At 37.0% G+C, this 19,291-nt stretch overlaps 1 protein-coding gene across 1 annotated transcript in view; it reads left to right on the forward strand.

Moving 5' to 3' along the window:
• Positions 1-19,291, forward strand: part of AK9 (adenylate kinase 9) — a 76,623-nt gene that overhangs the window by 44,161 nt on the left and 13,171 nt on the right. The window contains exons 17-26 of the mRNA XM_055714868.1: positions 3,047-3,253; positions 4,221-4,330; positions 5,330-5,542; positions 6,106-6,372; positions 8,992-8,997; positions 10,658-10,776; positions 12,477-12,696; positions 14,866-14,944; positions 15,758-15,942; positions 18,002-18,220. Coding sequence (XP_055570843.1) covers positions 3,047-3,253; positions 4,221-4,330; positions 5,330-5,542; positions 6,106-6,372; positions 8,992-8,997; positions 10,658-10,776; positions 12,477-12,696; positions 14,866-14,944; positions 15,758-15,942; positions 18,002-18,220 — 1,625 coding nt within the window. The remainder of the gene's footprint in view (positions 1-3,046; positions 3,254-4,220; positions 4,331-5,329; positions 5,543-6,105; positions 6,373-8,991; positions 8,998-10,657; positions 10,777-12,476; positions 12,697-14,865; positions 14,945-15,757; positions 15,943-18,001; positions 18,221-19,291) is intronic.

Raw genomic sequence — 19,291 nt, forward strand, 5'->3', positions numbered from 1 at the left:
CAGCCCAAGATTCAGTTGGCCTTCTGGGCTGCCAGCACACATTTACCGGCTCACGTCCAGCCTTTCATCCCCCAGTACCCCAAAGTCCTTCTCTGCAGAGCTGCTCTCAATCCCTTCATCCCCCAGCCTATATTGATACCAGGGGTTGCCTTAACCCAGGTGTAAGACCTTGCACTTGGCCTTGTTGAACCTCTTGAGGTTCACACAGGCCCACTTCATGATCTTGTCCAGGTCCCTCTAGATGGCATCCTGTGCCTCCAGCATGCTGACCAAACCACAGTCTGGTATTGTCAGCAAACTTGCTGAGGGTGCACTTGATCCCATCAGGTCCAGTATTACATCCCCTCTGGTAGGGCTATTACCTGGCTTAGGAAGTTGTCCTCAATGCATTCCAGGAGAGTCCTGGATTGCCTACAGCTCATCATGCTACTTTTCCAGCAGATGTCGGGGTGGTTGAAGTCCCCCAGAAGGACAAGAGCTTGTGAGTGCAATGCCTTGGGCTGAAGTAAGAAGGCTTCATCAGTAGGCTCTCCTTGATCAGGCTGTCTTAGTAGACACCAGCCACAAGGTTCCCTTTGTTGCCTCCATCTCTAATTCTTACCTATAAGCTTTCAGCCTGCTTGTGGCTATTCTTCAGAGACAGCTCTTCACACTCTATCCATTTCTTGATGTGAAGGGCAACCCCTCCACCCCTCCTTCCTCACCTGTCCCATCTGAACAGCTTGTAGCCATTGATAGCTGCACTCCAGTCATGGGATTCATCCCACCAAGTTTCAGTAATGGCAGCCAGGTCATAGCTTTCTAGCAGTATAGTGGCTTCCAGCTCCTCCTGTTTGTTGCTCCTACTGCTTGCATTGGTTCAGAGGCACTTCAGCTGGGCTGTTGGCCGTGTCACCTTCTTAGAGGTGCAGCCCTTCATTCCTCTGAGGTTTTTCACTGGTGTTCCCCTTTTGGCTGCTATTACCTCAGGAGCCCCTGGCTCATCTCCATAAGACTTCAAGTGTACTCCAGTGTAGCCTGCATGTCTCAGAACAACAGGCTGAGAGCCCTCACTAGCACCCCATCCCTCTAACCTTGGTGTATCATCCCACAGCTTGTCACAGGCAAGCCTGATATTATCCCCCTCCACTTTCAAGTCTAGTTTAAAGCTCTGTCAATGAGCCCTGCTAGCTCATGAGCAAAGACCCTCTTCCCCCTTTAAGAAAGGTGAATCCTATCTGATGCCAGTAAGCCTGGTGCCATGTAGGCCATCCCATTATGGAAAAACACAGACCTGTGGTGGTGACACCAGCCATGGAGCCACGTATTAATAGACTGGGTGTGTCTGTTTCTTCCATGTTGCTGCTACAACTGGAAGGAGAAAGGAAAAAATAACCTGTGCTGCAGATTCCCTTAGCAACCATCCCAAAACCCTGAAGTCTTTTTTTGATCACCCTTGGACTATTTGTTGCAGCTTCATTGCCACCCACAGGGAAGAGCGGTAATGGGTTCACCTGCCATCCCAAGCAGGGATTTGCCTTGGTTTACTCCTTTCCTTTAAGCTACTACCTTCAGCCTGGCAGGGGGAAGGATACGGGATCCCCTTGACCTTGGGTTCTTTCTGGCGGCTGTTCCTGTTTGTGTCTCAGGGAGGGCAGTCTCTCTCAGACTCCCTGAGTCTCCTTAACCTTTCTGCTTCATCTCTAGCTCTGCCACCAGGCACTCCACCTGGTCACATCTCACACTGCTTTTCTCACTACTGCCATCCATTAACCATGAAAGGCTCTAGCAAGTCCTGCAGCCTGAGACCTGGGTGGCTGCATGTTTTCGTGGGAGCTCCATATTGCTCTGCGAGCATTTCCTGGGAGCTCAGCCATTCTGGCAAGTGCAGAGGACATAGCTTCCTGCCGGATGATAACATAGCTAAGCTCCTTCTGAGAGGGTGATGACCACCAATTGAACTCACCTCTTGAGCTGGCAGGGTGCCTATGGTTTTCCTGCGTGCCCTTCCATACCAACTGCTGTGCAAACTGCTGCACCATGCCCTGACGCGCCATGCGCTGTTTGTGCGCTCTGCAGCGCTCCTGGTTGCTAGTGCTCCCTAGGCTGCTTTTTGTAAGTGTGCCTCGCCTTATTTGTTAGTTATGGTTAGAGACATCACTTGTAAGTACTCCTATATTGCATGGTTTAGTGTTTTAGCTCACTGCTTTGCCTTTACCAGTTTAGGATTTTAGTCTTCAATACCATCCTCCTATCCTTGATATTTACACTGATGTGGACTTCTCTGTTTAGTCCCTTCTTTTTCCTTTCTCCCAAAAATCTTCTATTTTCTCTGCAATTTTACCATGTTGCTCTTTATATATCTGTGTGCCTTCATTTGAGTAAATGAAGTTTTAATTAATTAACATCTGTATATTGAAATGCTGAAGAAGAAAAACATCTAGGAATATGCATTATATTTCTATTCACATGAAGAGAACATACTCCACTTAAAAAGAGCAGATACCTAACATGCAACCTGAACACCCCACAACAGCTTCAGTAACTGAACCTGAACCAGGTCAGAACATGACATTGCTTTTTTGCGGTGTATGCTAGTTTTCCAACTCTTTATTTTTTTCCTATACTGGTACGTTCCCTATGAGTCATGACCATATGGATAGCCTGTCAAAAACTGTTCATCATTAAATAATAATTTTTAAGTTAATGTATATTCCTTATATTTCTTTGCAGAAAGAGTCATTATATTTATTTATGTGCTGTGCTGATTTAAATAACCGTATGCAAATGTAGTTATGTAATTTGACCTTGTTTATTTTCCTGGGGAAGCATCAGTGTATACTATATCAGCATAACGGACCTGGCCTTTTCTAAGTGTCTTTATAAACTAATAATATAATAAACCATAATCGGGGGGGGGGGGGGGGAGTTGGGGAATGAAGGAGCACTAAAAGAAATATGCCACCATATCTGATGAAAATAAAAATGATTCCAAAGCATAATGATAATTTTTAAATGCAAAACATTTTAGAGAAGTATTGCTTTCTATGTACTTTTTGATTTTCAGAAGTCATGCTACCTGATTTTGCAGAGGATGACTTCCAAGATATACCAGAAATGGAAATTATTAAAAGGAAAATTGACCTTTTCATGCATGACTGGCAAACAGTGGAGTCAGTAATCAAGCAGTCATCTCTAGTTCAGGTTCTTGTTTTAGAGATTGCTGAGCAAACTCCAGAAAGCCTGCTTAATCAAACTGTGCTGGCTATGGAAAGTAAGTAATACTGTTTATGTGATTTACACTTAACCTACCAAGAGGGATTTTGGAGAGCTTGTATGATGAGTATATTTGGGGTGTGGGGTGCGGGGGCGGGTGGTAGGTTATACTCAGTTCTGTATTACTCACACCAAGTGGGAACAGGACATGCTGTGTTCTGTGATTGAGCTGAAAAGCACACTAACAGCCTTTAAGACAATAGGAAGAGTGGGGAATATATATGTTTGAAAAAAATATATATGGCTATACAAATATATATATAATAGCTCCCTAAACATTCTGACAGTGCATTTCCCCGGTTACTTGCTCTATCTGTTCATGTCAGGATACTGGTTGAGACATGGACAGGTAACAAAGGTTCGCTTATGTACAGCATTCACTGAAGTCAATGATACTTTCAGGGTGTGTCATAATCTAAACTGCCCACCTGCACAGACTGTTTCAAGACTGGGTTTTTACAGTATTGGTATTTTTTTGGCAAATTACCTTTCTTCACTTGTGTGCTTAAATCTATAATTTTGAGTACTGGATAAATAATATTAACACTACATTTTTCCTACCATTGCTACAATGCAAGTGTTTCATTAACCAAAATGTGCTAGCTTTATAATCAAGTAAAATTTGACTGATTATTTTCCCCAATGAACAATAGTTAACACACTGTTGCAAACAGTAATGGCACTCTCTGCATGTGTTTGTATAATACTTTGTACTACAAGTTCCTGTTGAAAATACCAATTTACTTCAACAAAAAAACAACCAGTAAGTTTCCATTTTTGGAGGAAGTAATATATTATTCCTGCATCCAGGGAGAATATTTTGTGCTATGAGTAGTAGGAATGCAATATACAGTTGGCATGATTTGCTTTCACATACGTGCTTACTTTTATGGACAAAAGGATTATATTTTGACATTGTCAAATGAAAAATACTGAATCAGGAAAAAAAAAATTAACCTCTTCAGAACCTTTTAAATACCATGGTTGGGAATTATCTGCTGAAGACTTAGATGAGGAAGCTGAAGATCTGGCTGCTGAAGAGGAAGACGAAGAAGAGAAAAATGAAAATGAAGAAGTAAGCATGCTGGCTTTTTCTATTTATGCTTTTATTTTAATTAATTTATTTTCAGTTTGAACATAAACCCAGAGAAGTCAGATTTTGCACCTGATTTTGTATGATCCAATTTCAGCCTTCTTACAAAATAAAGATCAGCATATGCTTCAAGATTTTCATTGTATAGGAACACAGTGTTCTGGCTGATAGTCGTTTTAGTCCAGCGAGAAGCCTAAATACCCCATGCTAATAGAGAGGATGAATGTACCTAGCTTCGCCAGATGGTAAAGACAGGTTTTATTAAAGAAACAAATGTGAACTTTGATTTCTTTTAATTAACAATGATTCTGTGAGCCATCATATAAACATCAGAAGATGCGGAGTCCTAATGTGCAATCCTCTGTTTCATTTCAGCTATTGATAATTTTCAAACACACATTTTAATGAAATTAAAGCTCTAGCTTCACCTTTCCTTTATTCTCATCCTATATTGGAAGATTCTTATCCCCAGATTTAACAGTACAGGATATCCTTATACTGTAAGGGAGCAGTACTGATGAGATTTTTTAGAAATTGATTTTACTAAATAAGTAATCTGACTTCATAATACCAGCTCTCATTGCCTTTTCTGAAGAGGTCTACTTCTGCACATTTAGAAGCAACAGATTGTGGGTTTCAAGAACACAGCAGAAAAAGATTTTACCATAGATACTTCTAGCCTAATTTTGGTCTTCAACAGCTAAGTATGATATTATAATTTCAAATTTTAAATGATTATTCTTTACTCAATAATCCTTTCAGTAGAATGGGCAGTTTGTTTTCTAACTCTGAATCTAAAAGATGTGTATTTTCACAGACTTAATATTCAGTTTATAAACTATCTTGAGAACTACCATTCTCATTCAATGCCCAGTTGATGTATTTGACATTACTTAATCTGATCAATTCTGTTTACCTAATCCAAGTGAACTACTTAAGTCTAAGTGAACAAATAGTTTTTGAAAAATTTCATATTTTCAGGATGAAGAAAAAACTAAGGAAAAGAAAAGGCACATGGGAGACACAAAACACTTTTGTCCGGTCAGTCTGAAAGAGAACTTTGTCCTTTACCCAGGACTCTATGAACATGCAGCTAAATATCAAGAAAAGATTTATTACTTTTCAACGTCTGAGTACAGAGATAAATTTTTGAAGAACCCTGAGGAGTATGTGGCTCACAATGAACCAATACAAGTGAGAATCTTCAAAATTGTTTAAGCAGATAATAACAGATTAAAATCACAATTTTCCATTCCCATTTGTAATGGTTTACTATCGCTGATTTTTTCTAGGTAACAATAAAAGTATCAGGCAAGTCCTTGAAACAAACAAAACACATTGCTTCCCTCATGACTTTTTAGGGTACACTTAAATTAACACATTGAGTTAATGATGCAAATAGAAAAGAGAGGAAGAGTGTATAAAGGCTTACAATAATCATAAGATGTGATTAATAAATCACACATATTGGGTTCTTTTTTACTATCTTTAAGTTGTTGGGGGTTTTTTGTAAGTGAAAGAAGAGTAAAAAAAGAAGGGAAGATTTAGAAGAATTGTTTAATGAAGTTTTACTTTTACTTCCTGGTTTAAACTGCCATAGTGGATTTGTTCACTGTTTCTAGAGAGTAGAAAAGCCTGGAAAAATCAAAATCCAAAATAGACTGGTTTTGATGCAATTTTTATAATAATATCAAAAACAGTAGGGGTGGCACTGTAGACTCCAAACTGTTACAAAATGTTCCAATTTTTTCCTATAGGCCCCTCCTTTACGGGTGTGCTTACTTGGGACTCATGGAGCAGGTAAAACTACTTGTGCACGATACATAGCAGACAAATTAGGCATTTTCCATATTCAGTTCGAAGAGTATCTACAGGAATTGATCTTACCCAAAACTAAAGAGAAAGTTGGGCCCCATTTCAATGAAGAACCTGAAGAAGACGACAACAAAATGACAATTCTGACACAGGAACTGGAAGACTTCTCTCAGACCATGACTAAAACTGAGAATGAAAAAAGCAAACAGGTAATAACCTGATCTTCTTTATGTCCATACACAAATTAACCATTTTCAGACCAGAATAGGAATTTCCTATAAAATTCTAGCCTGATAAAAATTACTTATGTTAAATTACTTACTTGATGAAATTTGGAAGTAATAGTGCTTGACAATGTTTTCTTAAAAATGCCACAAACATTCTACAAAACATTTCCAAGAATTACACATAGGTTTTTTTCTAAACAGATTTTTTTTCTAAATAGATAGATGGACATAGATGCTAAATGGGGCACAGGAATACAAACTGAGGAAAAAAATAATGGGAAGGTATAGTTTCTTTCAAATATTTAAAATATGCCAGTTCAGTCAGGTGCACGTGATCCAATTGCACAGGAGTTTAGAAATGTCCCCAGCAGTGCTCTTTTCACTTTCTTGGGGCAAAAGAATAGAATGCCTCAACCAGCCCTTCAGTCTGATCACCCCTTGTCAAAAAATCAGAAATATTTCAGTGTTCCTAACAAAGTAACTAAGCTAATATTTTTTCAATATGGTAGGTTTTGTAACCTGGATTGTAGTGTCTTTGCTTATGGGCAGCAGAGTTTCAAACCAGAAAAACACTCTTGGGCAGCATAAACTGCACCTTGTATTTTAAAAACTGTTGCAAATAGCTTGATATTCATGATCCTGGTGAAATAATTAATGAATGATCATTTTCAGAAGATTACTTCTTTTTCTTAATCAGATTAAATACTGGTTCAAAATTGTTATACATGTACATTCTAAACCCCGTCCCTTACAGGGTGTAATTTCCCTGAACAATATACATTTACATGAATGTTTAATAGGAGAGAGTGATTTCTTTTTTTAGACATCAGTGGACAAGGTTTCAATGCAAATGAATTCTTCTTTAGGCAACAATGGATATGATAAAAGCCTTCATTATGTGGAGAAGTCTCAATACAGGTACAGAGCCTATTAATCTTTCAAAAAATGTATAATACAAAGAAATTGAAAATCTACCTCCTAGACAATACAAATAAGAGTTTATCCAACTCTCAGAGCTTCAGGAAGAAACAAGTTCCTGCGTCACATTCTAAGAGCCATTTTTTTTTGTGCTACTTATGCCTGCTGTGTTCCTTCAAGTTACTAGTCATCAAACACCTTCGAAGACTTCCTACCACCGTATCTAAGGAAACATGCAGGAGAGGATGCAGCCTACAGAGGAGGCATACAGAAACAACATCCAGGCACAGTGTTAGGAAGATGGCAGGAAGACAAGCACTCAGTGGAAGAGGAAATTAGTGACAGATCTGAGAGGCTGCAAGAAGAATTTCTATAGAACAACAGCAGTAAAAGAAAGACCTTGAAAATATGAGTCTGCTACTGAGTGGAGTAGATGACCTTTTGATGAAAGACGCAGAAGAGGCTGAGATGCTCAGTGCCTTTTTTACCGTGGTCTTTACAAGTACAGTCTAGTCTGTGGCCTGCTAGGTCTCTGCCTAATAGGAAAGAATGGGTGAACAGTGGTACTACTCACAGCAGAATAGGATCAAATTTGGGACCATTTATGTAGTCTGGACATGTACAAGTCAATGGAGTGCATTCACAGGTGCCAAGAAAGCTGCCAAAGGTGGATTCAAGGCCACTCTCTATTGTCTTGAAAAGCAGAGGAGGTGCCTGATCACTGGAAGGTAGCGTTCCTGATTAAATAATACAAGAGCAGGTAATATTGGAATCAAATGCTTCAACACAGAGGGATTACAGATCAAAATCATGTATGTCAGAACAAAAATTTCGGGTTTCATCAGTTAAATCTAAGAGGATGTTTGGGAAGTCAGTTTACAACTTGGTCATCACAGCCAAAAACATGGCAAGCTTTCCTGGCATTGATGGTTACGGCTGGCTCTCACTCATCTTTATTTTTTTGGCATCAATACATGTCTTACACTAAGACACTTCTGTTAGTATTTTTTCCTCATCATCATGCTGGTAAACAATCTTCTTCTACATTAGTTGTTGGGGTTTTTTTGCACTTCTTGTAAAGTGCTTTATCTGATGGCATGAGCAAAGCACAGCTGATGCAATTTCAGTTCCGTTTAGAAACCCATTCATTGGTCCATGCACATAACTCTAGAGGATAATTTCCAAGGCTGTGGACTCCCTAAGAATTTCTCTGAGCATGACTACCACCAGACTGTCCAACTACCCTGCTCTTCACTGACCCAGTACCTCTCCAAAATAATTTCATTTGATTTCATTTGCTCTTTCACTTTGGCACAAAATGCTAGAATTGTACCTATCAAAGCTTAAGGTAAGGGTCAGCTATAATATTCAAAGCAAAAATACTGAAGGCAAACAAAGCTTACCATGCAATCTGGGAAGTTTAGCAAAAAGATATCATCCTGGTTGGTTTAGGATGCGTCAACCAAAGCCTTCACAGCACTGATCATCTGGAGAGAAACCTTGTCCTTCAAACCACTGCTTTATGGGGTGTTCTCTTTTCTGTACCTGGAATATACCTCTCATGTTTCTTTTCTTTTCTCAGATACAAATGCCATTTCAGTAGCTCATCTGCAATGATGATGTCAGTGATAGATTTTCATATGGGTTTTACAGTTTTCTCCCACTTTACACATTTCTTTTAAGATGCCTGTGTTACAGATCTGGCTACCACTTTGCCTTCTTAGGTATCTGTTATGCCATACTAGCATCTCTTAATATATATTCACTGCATCATATATATATATGTTTATATACATGTATTTTCACTGTGACAGGCACTAGAGAAAATATTACTCACACACACACACATACTACATTAGACCTGTGGCTTCCAGCATATTCTCAAGTTCTTTTGGCTACATTATCAGAAAAGATGTCGAGCATAGGAATTCTTACTTAGACATGTCCTTGCAGCAATCAGCTCCCTACCATTATTCTGAGGGTTCCTGAATCACTGGATCCTTTTTTAAAAAAGGTTTATTCCTTTATTTTCTGACAGGTTATGCTAACAAATTCCTGAGCAATTTGGGTTAATATGACTACTACATGGGGAAAGGACAGCAGAACTTTGTAATGAATTCATGAAAGAGTTTCGGAGGACTTAAATCAATTTGCTGAGAGGGACAGGGGAATACCTAGCTGCATATCAAGTTTTCTCTCCAGGTGACATTGGATACAGCTTAGGTGCATGTTTGATGGCCACTGACATTTAAAAAACACACTCTTTTGGTAGTGTATATCTAGTCTTCTTAGACAAATATAGATGAATTTTGACAAATGAGGCCTTTATAAGGTATGGCAGAAAGAGTATTGAACTCTTTGAAGGATACCAGATACATTTATCTTACGAACTTAGCCATTCTGTTTTCAGTTAAAAAAAAAAACATCAACTAACTAGAAAATAGTATTTTCTTCTGTGAATATTACCATGAAAAAGTAACATGGTCAGCAGGCCAAGAACAGTGGTATTTTTTGACTTCTAATGTTGTATTTTATCCAGTATACTTGTAAAAACACATATCTTGATACTGCGACTAGTGTAAACTAATACAGAACCACCAATCTATACTCTCTTTTCATTCTTTTTACAGCAGTTTGTGTCAGGAAGCCATTGTATGAGAAGTGCATCCTCAGCCATATCAATATCACAGTGTTACACATTCTGAAAAAAGTTTTTTCACAAGAACTTATCAGCTAAATTTGGTATCTGAATGTTCTGCATTTGACTAGTCACTAATACTACTACTGCTTTGTAGAACAATGCTATCTGTCTGATTTCTGGTCATGTGCCCATACCCAGTAACCTTTACATATCTTTCTTTGACATCTTTCTTTGGATTGCATCAAAAGATAAAAGTTGCCTTTAAAAAGTGAAAAACATTCTGATGTAGTGCAGATAGTCTTCAGCACGAGAACATGTATAATTAAGTGGGAAACTTCTTGTAGGCAATTAGGTGAAACTAATTAGGATCATTTCAGTTTCTATTTCTCGGAATTAACTGTACGTATAATTAAATACTTAATGATTGTGCTTGGTTTAAGTTCCATTATAACTCATACAGCAGCAATTGCCCCAACTTTAGGGAATTACCCAACTTCAAGCACATGGAAAATATCCCAAAATGTAGAACGTAGTACAGTGAAATGTGGCAAACGAGATTGTTTCTGCTGGTTTAAATCAAACAAAGACAGTACCTTACTTAGCCAAAAAACAGTAAATGTGTCAAGTAGATCTTTCTTTCCTAATGTTTTGGGTTTGGATTTTTGGTTGTTTTTTTTTCATTTTTTTGTGGATTTTCTTTATATAAAGGAAGTGGAGTTAACTGATGAGGAAGAGGCAATCAAAGCAAATCTAATGGATAATGAGGCATTGCCTCCTGAAGTCCTTGATAACATTGTTCTTGACTGGTGGAGGAAGGAGCCATTCCGGTAACTGTAATTAGATTCTCTCTTTCTTTAATTAATCTTAGGTAGCAGATGTTCCATTGTGTCCATAATTACAAATAACTATTTCAGAGATTATTTCAATGCTCTTGTACTTCTTATGAATCATGACCTACCTCTCAGTTTTGTTGCTCCATTTTGATTGACATTTTGAGTGTAATAAAATGTCTTATGCGCTCTACACAGGACTGGACAAAAGTACTTAGCCCACTTGAGTTGGAATAAATCTCCTGAATAGCCAGGTAGTTTTTGTGGGCTTATGGGATAGATATGTAAATAAACCTTTTATATTTCCATGTAATTAATAAACAGGAAGAGCTGGAATCCAGCTGTAACTATTGGTTTCCATATATTGTAAATATTGTGTGGAAAGCAAAGACAAAGTATCAATGGTCTCCAAAATGACACAGAATCAGGTTACCTTATTCATTCTTCACAATCTGTACTCCAGTGAGGTAGCCCTGATAGACTTCCTTTCATATCAGAAAGTACATCCATAACACTGTGATAATGTGGATTATTGTTGCATAAATAAATAAGATTGTCGACTTCTAGAAAGCAGACTGGGTTTTTAGGATGTAATTTCAGCAGGGAAAATCCCTTTTTCCCTGTCCTATCTCTTCCATCCATTTCCATCTAGATCATAGCTGCTGGCAGCTTGATCATTAGGGTTCTATTCCTAACAGTATGAGAAATGCCTTAAAAAGAATAAACGACATCCTCAAATAAACTTTTGTCCTGCCAGCCCACAGATAGGGGACAACATTCTTTTAATGGTGTAAAAAGAGGGAGATCAGTTTTAGGAAAAAGAACGCACCAAGACAAAAAATTGCCCTGCCTTACACATCATGGTGTGATACTAGATTATATAAATGCAGTTTCATCAGGGTCTGTATAGCAGATAAGAACCTTCATCACGATCAATATCCTGCCCCAACTTTTTCCTACAGCATCCAGGACCACCTGTTCTTCCATCCACTCCAACTCCTTGTAGATTCTTTCGTTTTCTGCAGTTTCACAATGTATCCTACCAAGGTCTAAAGTAATAAAGAGACATATTAACCTCTTATTAACACAACATTTAGCTTTACAGAACTAGTCATCTGATTGAGATTGTAAGAGCCCCAACAAGCCGTAGAGCTTCCAGACATATCTGACCTGGTTTTAATATCTGCAGGAAGGGAGGTGTAGGTCATGCTGAGTGGCAAAATTGTCTATACTACAAGATATCTATGTGGCAAAATCCTGTACTACAGAAGAAATTGTCAGGCATTTCTGAAAAATACATTTTCAGGCGACAAGCTTTCTGCGCCAGATGTTACCAACATAATGTTTGGGGCACCTTCTATTTTTTTGAGAGCAGTGCCTGAGAAGTACTGTTTTTAGAGTCACACAAGCAATACTGAGAACACAATTCATTTTGGTTCTTTGAAGTTCTTCTTAAGTAATTAATCTCTGCACATTAAAACCTCAGAAGAAATAAATTTGTTAGTATACCAATTAAAATCGTATAGTAAAGTATCAGTTTTACATTGTCAAAAGATAATACCTGAAAGTATTCTTATGTTTACTCTTGCAACATATTTAACAAGGGAGTTTAAAGTGTTATTCAAATTAATTGCATTTTCACTGTGTTGCACTTTAAAGTACATTGTGTAATGATAAATATCTTATTTTCCAATTAGGTCCACAGGTTTTATACTAGACGGTTTCCCTCGTACTTCAGATGAAGCCCAGTATTTGTCAGAACGAGGACTCTGTCCTGATATTGCAGTTCATATTCAAGTAGAAGAAAGTGATGTTTTTGACCGTCTTTTTCCTCCACGTCTGAAAAAATGGAAAGAAAGACAATATAAAAAAATGGAAAATAGAATGAAACTGAAAGACCTGAAAGCAAAAATAAGGGTAAGTTTTCAGTCCTTTCTCCTTTTTTTGTAATTTCAGCGGCACAGGTATGAACACAGATTCTAAAACTCCCAAAGCAGTGAAGAGCTCACAGAGAAACAGATAGGGGAGCCACAAGACGCAGCTCCACACATTCACAGCATTCCTAGATTTACTATAGGAACTACAAAGAATTTAGGACTCCATTCCTCTGTGCAACTAATTCGTGCAGCCCAAGAAAAGCAGCTGATGATGCCAGACATCTGGGAAGTCCTGAACAACTAGATGGAAATAGTGAATACGGCCATAAAAAATCAAATACCCAGCTCACACACTGTACTGTTGTTGCATCCCAGATTCCCTGAGCATGTGCTGTTGAGCTGATCTGTATCTTCCATAGGCTGACTTCACAGGTACTGTATATGGTGTATGTGTCTGTGTTTCCAGCTATGATACCCTGCACAGAAATATAATAGCACTAAGCTACATTCTCAGTGCTGTTACACCTGCAGAGTCTCTCATTTGAACAAAGCTGTGACTACTACTGAAAAAGTTTCAAGCTACTTGAAGTAACCTAAAACCTCTGTGCAGATGTTTACAATCAGTACGTGCAATATATTCAGGGTTCCTAACTTTCTATAAAAGCAAGATAAAGTACTTCATATGTACTATCAGAAAAGGTCTGAGCATAAGGTACTACAGAGCAGCTGACTCAAAGGACATTAGTACAACGGAATCTGGGACAGGGCTCATATAATACCAATAAGTTTTCTGAACAGCTTGTGCCAGAGGTTGGCTCTGAGAATGCACATAATCTATGAGAGTTAAAATATTTTTCTATTTAATCTTTCCTGATGCAAGTTGTAAATCTTGTTGGAAAAGGTGCATTTTAGTGAGCAGCCTACATTGCTGTACTAAGCTCACCATGTAAGGAATCACTGATAATTCAAGTGGCAAATACCTGTGCTACAGATTCTAGTGTCCAAACTTGTAATGAACAGTGTAGGCATCAATATGGCTCCTGATGACAAAGGAAAAGAGCAGGTTCTTATTTAAAACACATACACAAAACAGTGATACAAACTGGTAAAGGCATTAAGAAGTAATGAAAGATCAGAATCAGGATTTCCTGAGTAACAGTAATTTGATACTTTTGCTCCTGCATATTGCAGTGTAGTTTTTAGTTACACATGGAGTACTCTTCCATAGCATCCAGTAGGTGAGCAAGTTGGATGGTGCTGTGCCAATGCAGCATTGCTGAGTGTACTGTTAACCCTTCCTTTGTTCCTAAAGCTGGAGGGCATACAGAGAGTCCAGGCAGAGCAGACAGACCAGTTGAATGCTACCCTAGAGCTTCCTTCTCCACTGTAAGAAGCTGGCAACAAGACACCGAGAGCAATGAGTACAGCTGCAGTGCCTTGTCGTTCAGGAACACCAGAGTTTAGTCAAAAGAGTAGAGCAAATTACTCTTTGCAGAGTTTCTTGCTGCTCTGCTTAGAATGCTCAGGTATCCAGACCACTTCACTTGGAGTTAACATGGATTTCTGAAATTATACTATTGCCTGCATGTTGACATACTTAGTTTTCCTGATCTCAGTCCAGGCAACAGCATCACAGTGTGCAAGAACAGCAGTAACAGGTTGAATTCCCATCAATCCCACTGGCCTTAAGTATATTACTTCAGAGCTAGGATTTAACCATCAAGTGTTCGACATGTATCCGCTAAGTATGTATGGGGGACTACATTTCAAATGCTTGTAACACGGTAAAAATTGTGCAGTTCTAAACAGCCATAGGGAACAGCACACATTTAATAGTATGTTCAGTCACCCCTTTGCCTAATGGCATAAACCACCTATAAGCTTAGAAACTCTGTAGTTTACCAATAACAATATTATATTTTCAGTGTGATCAGAATCACAGTCTTACACACACCTCTCCCCCACCCCAGCCTCAGCAGTTGACAAATTGGTTTTACTAAAATTTAGTTACATGTTCACCTATACAGAGGTACATCTGGTCTGCAAAATATCAAGCTGCCAAGATAGTATTTTTAACATTAGAAGCAACATGAAACAGAGTTTCAAGGTGGAAAGAACAACATTAATTCTAAATCACATTACCAATTCTCAAGGAAAAGCTTTTATTAGCAAATATCATTGTCATCTTACATCTTTTTTTCACTAACAGGATAAGAGGATTGCTAGAAGAAGGGAAGAACTTTTAGCAGAACAAAACCAAAAGAAACAGAAGGTAAGAAAACAAGCCAGTGAGAAAGATTTTAAAGAGAAGTGTTTGCAGTCATATCTTAGAAATTTCTAGAGCTTTTAGTTGCAGAGTTTTCAGGGCAATGTAGAATAGTAAAAATGTGATAGACAATCAGAAACTTTATTTTCAAAAATAATTTGACATGATATTTAAATTGGTTTAGAAACTATTGATTCATGAACAATAAAACCAATTTTTAAAGAATTCTCAATATGTTCTTCAATTCAGCAAAATACTTACAAATGTGTTTAATGTATCTAATTTGTAAGCATAAGAGTAGCCCCACTAATTGCAATTAGGCATGTGTTTCAAGTACTCTGTCGAATCCATGGTTAATCCAGAATAGGACTGTACCAGGATTTCTGCCCAAACTCAATTACACAGTATATTTATAAATGCATTAATGTACTACTTGACTGCTCATGAAATTCTGTCAACAACACTTTCAGCTAACATGCTTGTTTATAACAAAGTCATGCCAAACTACAATACCATGTATGAAAAAAATACTCCTCTTATCAAAACTGCCATGTAGCGCTTTGGTTTTTAAGCAGTCTTGGAACTGGTACAATGCTTCACTGCTTCACTGTATGCACTACACAATACCTCTGTATCTTCTTCTGAAATACAATTCTAAAATGTACTAGATTTTTGCTTACGATAAAGGATACCCTTTATCGTAATGAGGTTTTGTTGAATTAATGATTTTTCCAATCAAAAAAGAGACAAGAAGACCATATGTTCCTTCAAAACATCTGTATCATAGACATGAAAATACAAAATAATTTACCTTTATAGGCTTTAGCAAATAAAGAGCATTCTGAGGAGGCAGATGAGAATGAAAATGAAGATGTTGAAGCTATACTTACAGAAGAGTTTTTAGAAGAAGAAGAAGAAGAAGAGCCTGAAGAAGAACAGGAGATTGATGCTGTTGACCGCATACAAAATGAAATTACAGAGAAGTTTGATTCAGAAATAGATGGTTTACAAGGAGTACAGGTACCTACTCCACTGCTTATTTTGTTAAATTATATGATCACATGATGCAAGAAGAGTTTTCAGTTTTGTCAAATTTAAAAGTTACAGTGCTCAAACAGCTGTGCTGCTGTACTCATGATGTAAGTACGTAAGCAAGATGAATACTGTAGTGAGAAGGTAAATACTTTTAAAAATATATAATTCATAAGACTAATATTGTGAGGAAAAAACAAAGGAAAATTTTGGGTAGACCTACCCAGTCTTGGGGTCCTCACTTCCTTTTTGATAGGTCAGTTGATGCAGGCAACCAAACTAGAGAGTCATAAATATATAAACAGTATTTTGAAATAATTTTTAAGGCAGAGTTCTTATTAGACATCTCTGATTTTTTAAAAATACAGTTCTTAGTAAAATAATTTTATTGAAAACAGCACAACTACCTATGTTGAGGTAACCTCACCTAACTTTAGGTATCTGCAACCTTAATGCTCACATATGAAGGCAGTAAGTAGATTGGTGCCATTTGTTTACTATATAATAAGTATCTTACTTCAGGAGGAAATTTACCATATTTTAGAAGAAACTCTACCCAATGACCAGAGAGAAAGTTTACAGAATAGATCAGCCAACACATGGATGTAAGATCTGCAAAATGAATCCAACCTTTACCAACACCATAAGTGTGACTGACTCAGGGTTCACTTTATTTTAATAGTTGATGGATTAAATTTCAGACGAATCAAGAATAAACTCCTAACATTCTTTGTGCTACAAGGAACCATAAGCTGTGTGGAAAATATTAATGTTTTGTGCTCAGAGATCCACCCTTCCATTAATTTTGGAAGAAGGTGAATTGAAAGTACATTCAACTTCCAAAAGTGACTGTAAAATCATGATTTTATTGAACTATTAATTGCATATAATCATGTATCCCAATGATAATCACAAAAATAATTTTAGGGGTTCTGAATGTAGCTTGTAGCTAATTTCGCCTTTCTGAATATAAACTGAATTTGTGAAATAGAACTGGAAAGAATTTAGGGTAAGGCCCAGGACACACCATGAACAAGAAACCCCAGTAGCAGCCTTAGCTCTTTACATAAACAATACAATGTTTCAAGTTAAAGCCAGTGGAATACTATGCATAGTTCTTGGAGCATTTTACTCTCTGTCATTTGGGAGCTTATCTTTTGTTCCGTGAGTAGACTGATGAAAAATTTGATCAGAAAAGGTACGGGCAATTAAGAGAGCTGACTACTGTTTTAGAATTTTGTTATTATATTGAGTTCTGCTTATGACAGTAAGTGGAAAGATACGAGACTGTGGATCTATATAGATATTATATAGAAATTGAGGAATTGTACAGAAGTAGTATCATATAATAGAATTACATATTGGGACTAGATACTACTGATGTCCCCTAGTTACAGCTTACTCAGTATTTTTCCCTTTATTTTTTTAATTCCAAAAACATTTATGCCTTAATCAACTTACTATTTCTGATTCATTATTCAAGACTTTTCTTTATTGTTCTCTGATTCTTTAATTGTTGGTTCTCATTGACATTGTAGAATGTTGGTCTTTTATTGAAAAATAAATTATGACATTAAAACACATTAGCACTTGTAAAAGTGTTAAGTTTCTAGAAAAAAAATCTGTAGAAAATGGGTTGGTTTTATATTTTCGTTGAATAAGCTGGAGAGCAATAAATCACCAGAGAAGAACACTATTTTCATAAAGTAGCTAAATAAGCTATCCTGAATTGCTTGGAGTAGGGAAAGAATGATATATGGGTGTTTTTTTTAAAAAAGATACAAAGATACTTCTCAAGCTTGATTGTCAGATTGTCTTTTTTTTTTTTTTTTCCTTAATAGTGTGATACTTAATGTAGGCTGGGTAATTTAAACTTCAATGGGCAGGAAGACCAATTCTCATCTCAAATCAAATTTTTCTGATTTACGGTGACTGAGAACATGCTCAAGAAGTCCTTGATAGTTCACAGAAAATCTTGCTGTCAGTCATTATTAAAAATGTGTTTGTGTTTATGGTTCTAATGTTTCATTATGTTTTCATTAACCAGGAAGAATTTGAAAAATTGTTAATACCACAAATCAAGATCAATGGAGGACGGAAGCCTCACATTGTACGCTACCAAATATATAGCAAGCTGAATTCTTTACTGGAAAATCGTGGAAGCCTTTTTGAGAAATGTTACCCAATAAGTTTGCCACTTGCAAATAAGATGCTAGCTTTCTCATATAAATTTCTGAGTTCTTTTGGCCAGTGGGATCCAATCAAGGTAATGTTCTTAGATAGCTAAAGAATATTTTCAAGAAGTAATACTTTTTAAAAATGTATTTCATATTAAAAAAATTATCAGACAGTAGAAACTAATACCAGAAATATTTAATGAAAACTACATTACTGAATTAAAATTACACCATTGAATACACACAAAATACAGCAAGCGTTGATAATAAAATGTGTTTTTTCAGTGTCTTTTCAGTGTTGCAGCTAAATTGAGGCTGAGAGGCATTCAGTAACATCTGTTACATTAGCATTGGCAACACAATGAAAGGTGACACTGAATCATAAAGAAATGCTTAATTTCTAATGATAAACAAAACACAGGACAATGGAGAAGATCTTAAAGCCTTCCAGAAGCAATGAAAAAAACCTAAAAGGATTTGGTGTTTGAACTTGTAAGAAGCCACACAGGTGGCCACCAGCCCTAGCAGTGGCAGAAAAGTAAACCAACAAATTTTAAATGCATGTAATACATCAGCAATAATTCTTTATTGTCAAAATTTACAAATTTTGAAGAGTAACAAAACTAATTCCATAGTACTTTACTAAAGATCTTGGTAGTTGAGGTCAGAAAGTATTCATGTCTATCCCCAAAAGTGTGCTGATAAAGTTTTATAGTGGCAAGTGAAACATTAGTGGGTAATTTTTTTGGTTTTAATGCTAGAAATAAAAGCAAGTTGGATTGTGAGTAAATCAGAAATAAAAAAGGAGAATTGATTAAAAAAACCCCAGTGAACAAGATACAGAAAGGAGGAAGTTCCTGAAAGAAACGTACTTCGGCCTTCATTTCACTATGCTAATTAATCAAGTAATTTTATTCCCTTTTGTATAGTCATCATGTTGGATCTTCACCTGTTCCAGATGACATTTACCTTTCTTTAACCTTGGCAATCAGCATTGTATACAGATCAACTCTTACTATGGATTTAGATAATCAAAATACTTAAAATGTTTTAGGATCAGAATTGCCTTTTTTCATGGCTGCATCAAATTGGCAGCTAATAATCTAGGGGCATATTAATAGAAGTAGATACTTCTTCTCTTCTGTCATTTCCAATAATTG

The sequence above is a fragment of the Falco cherrug genome, chromosome 6 (genome assembly GCF_023634085.1).
Source record: "Falco cherrug isolate bFalChe1 chromosome 6, bFalChe1.pri, whole genome shotgun sequence".
Classification (NCBI taxonomy): Eukaryota; Metazoa; Chordata; class Aves; order Falconiformes; family Falconidae; genus Falco; species Falco cherrug.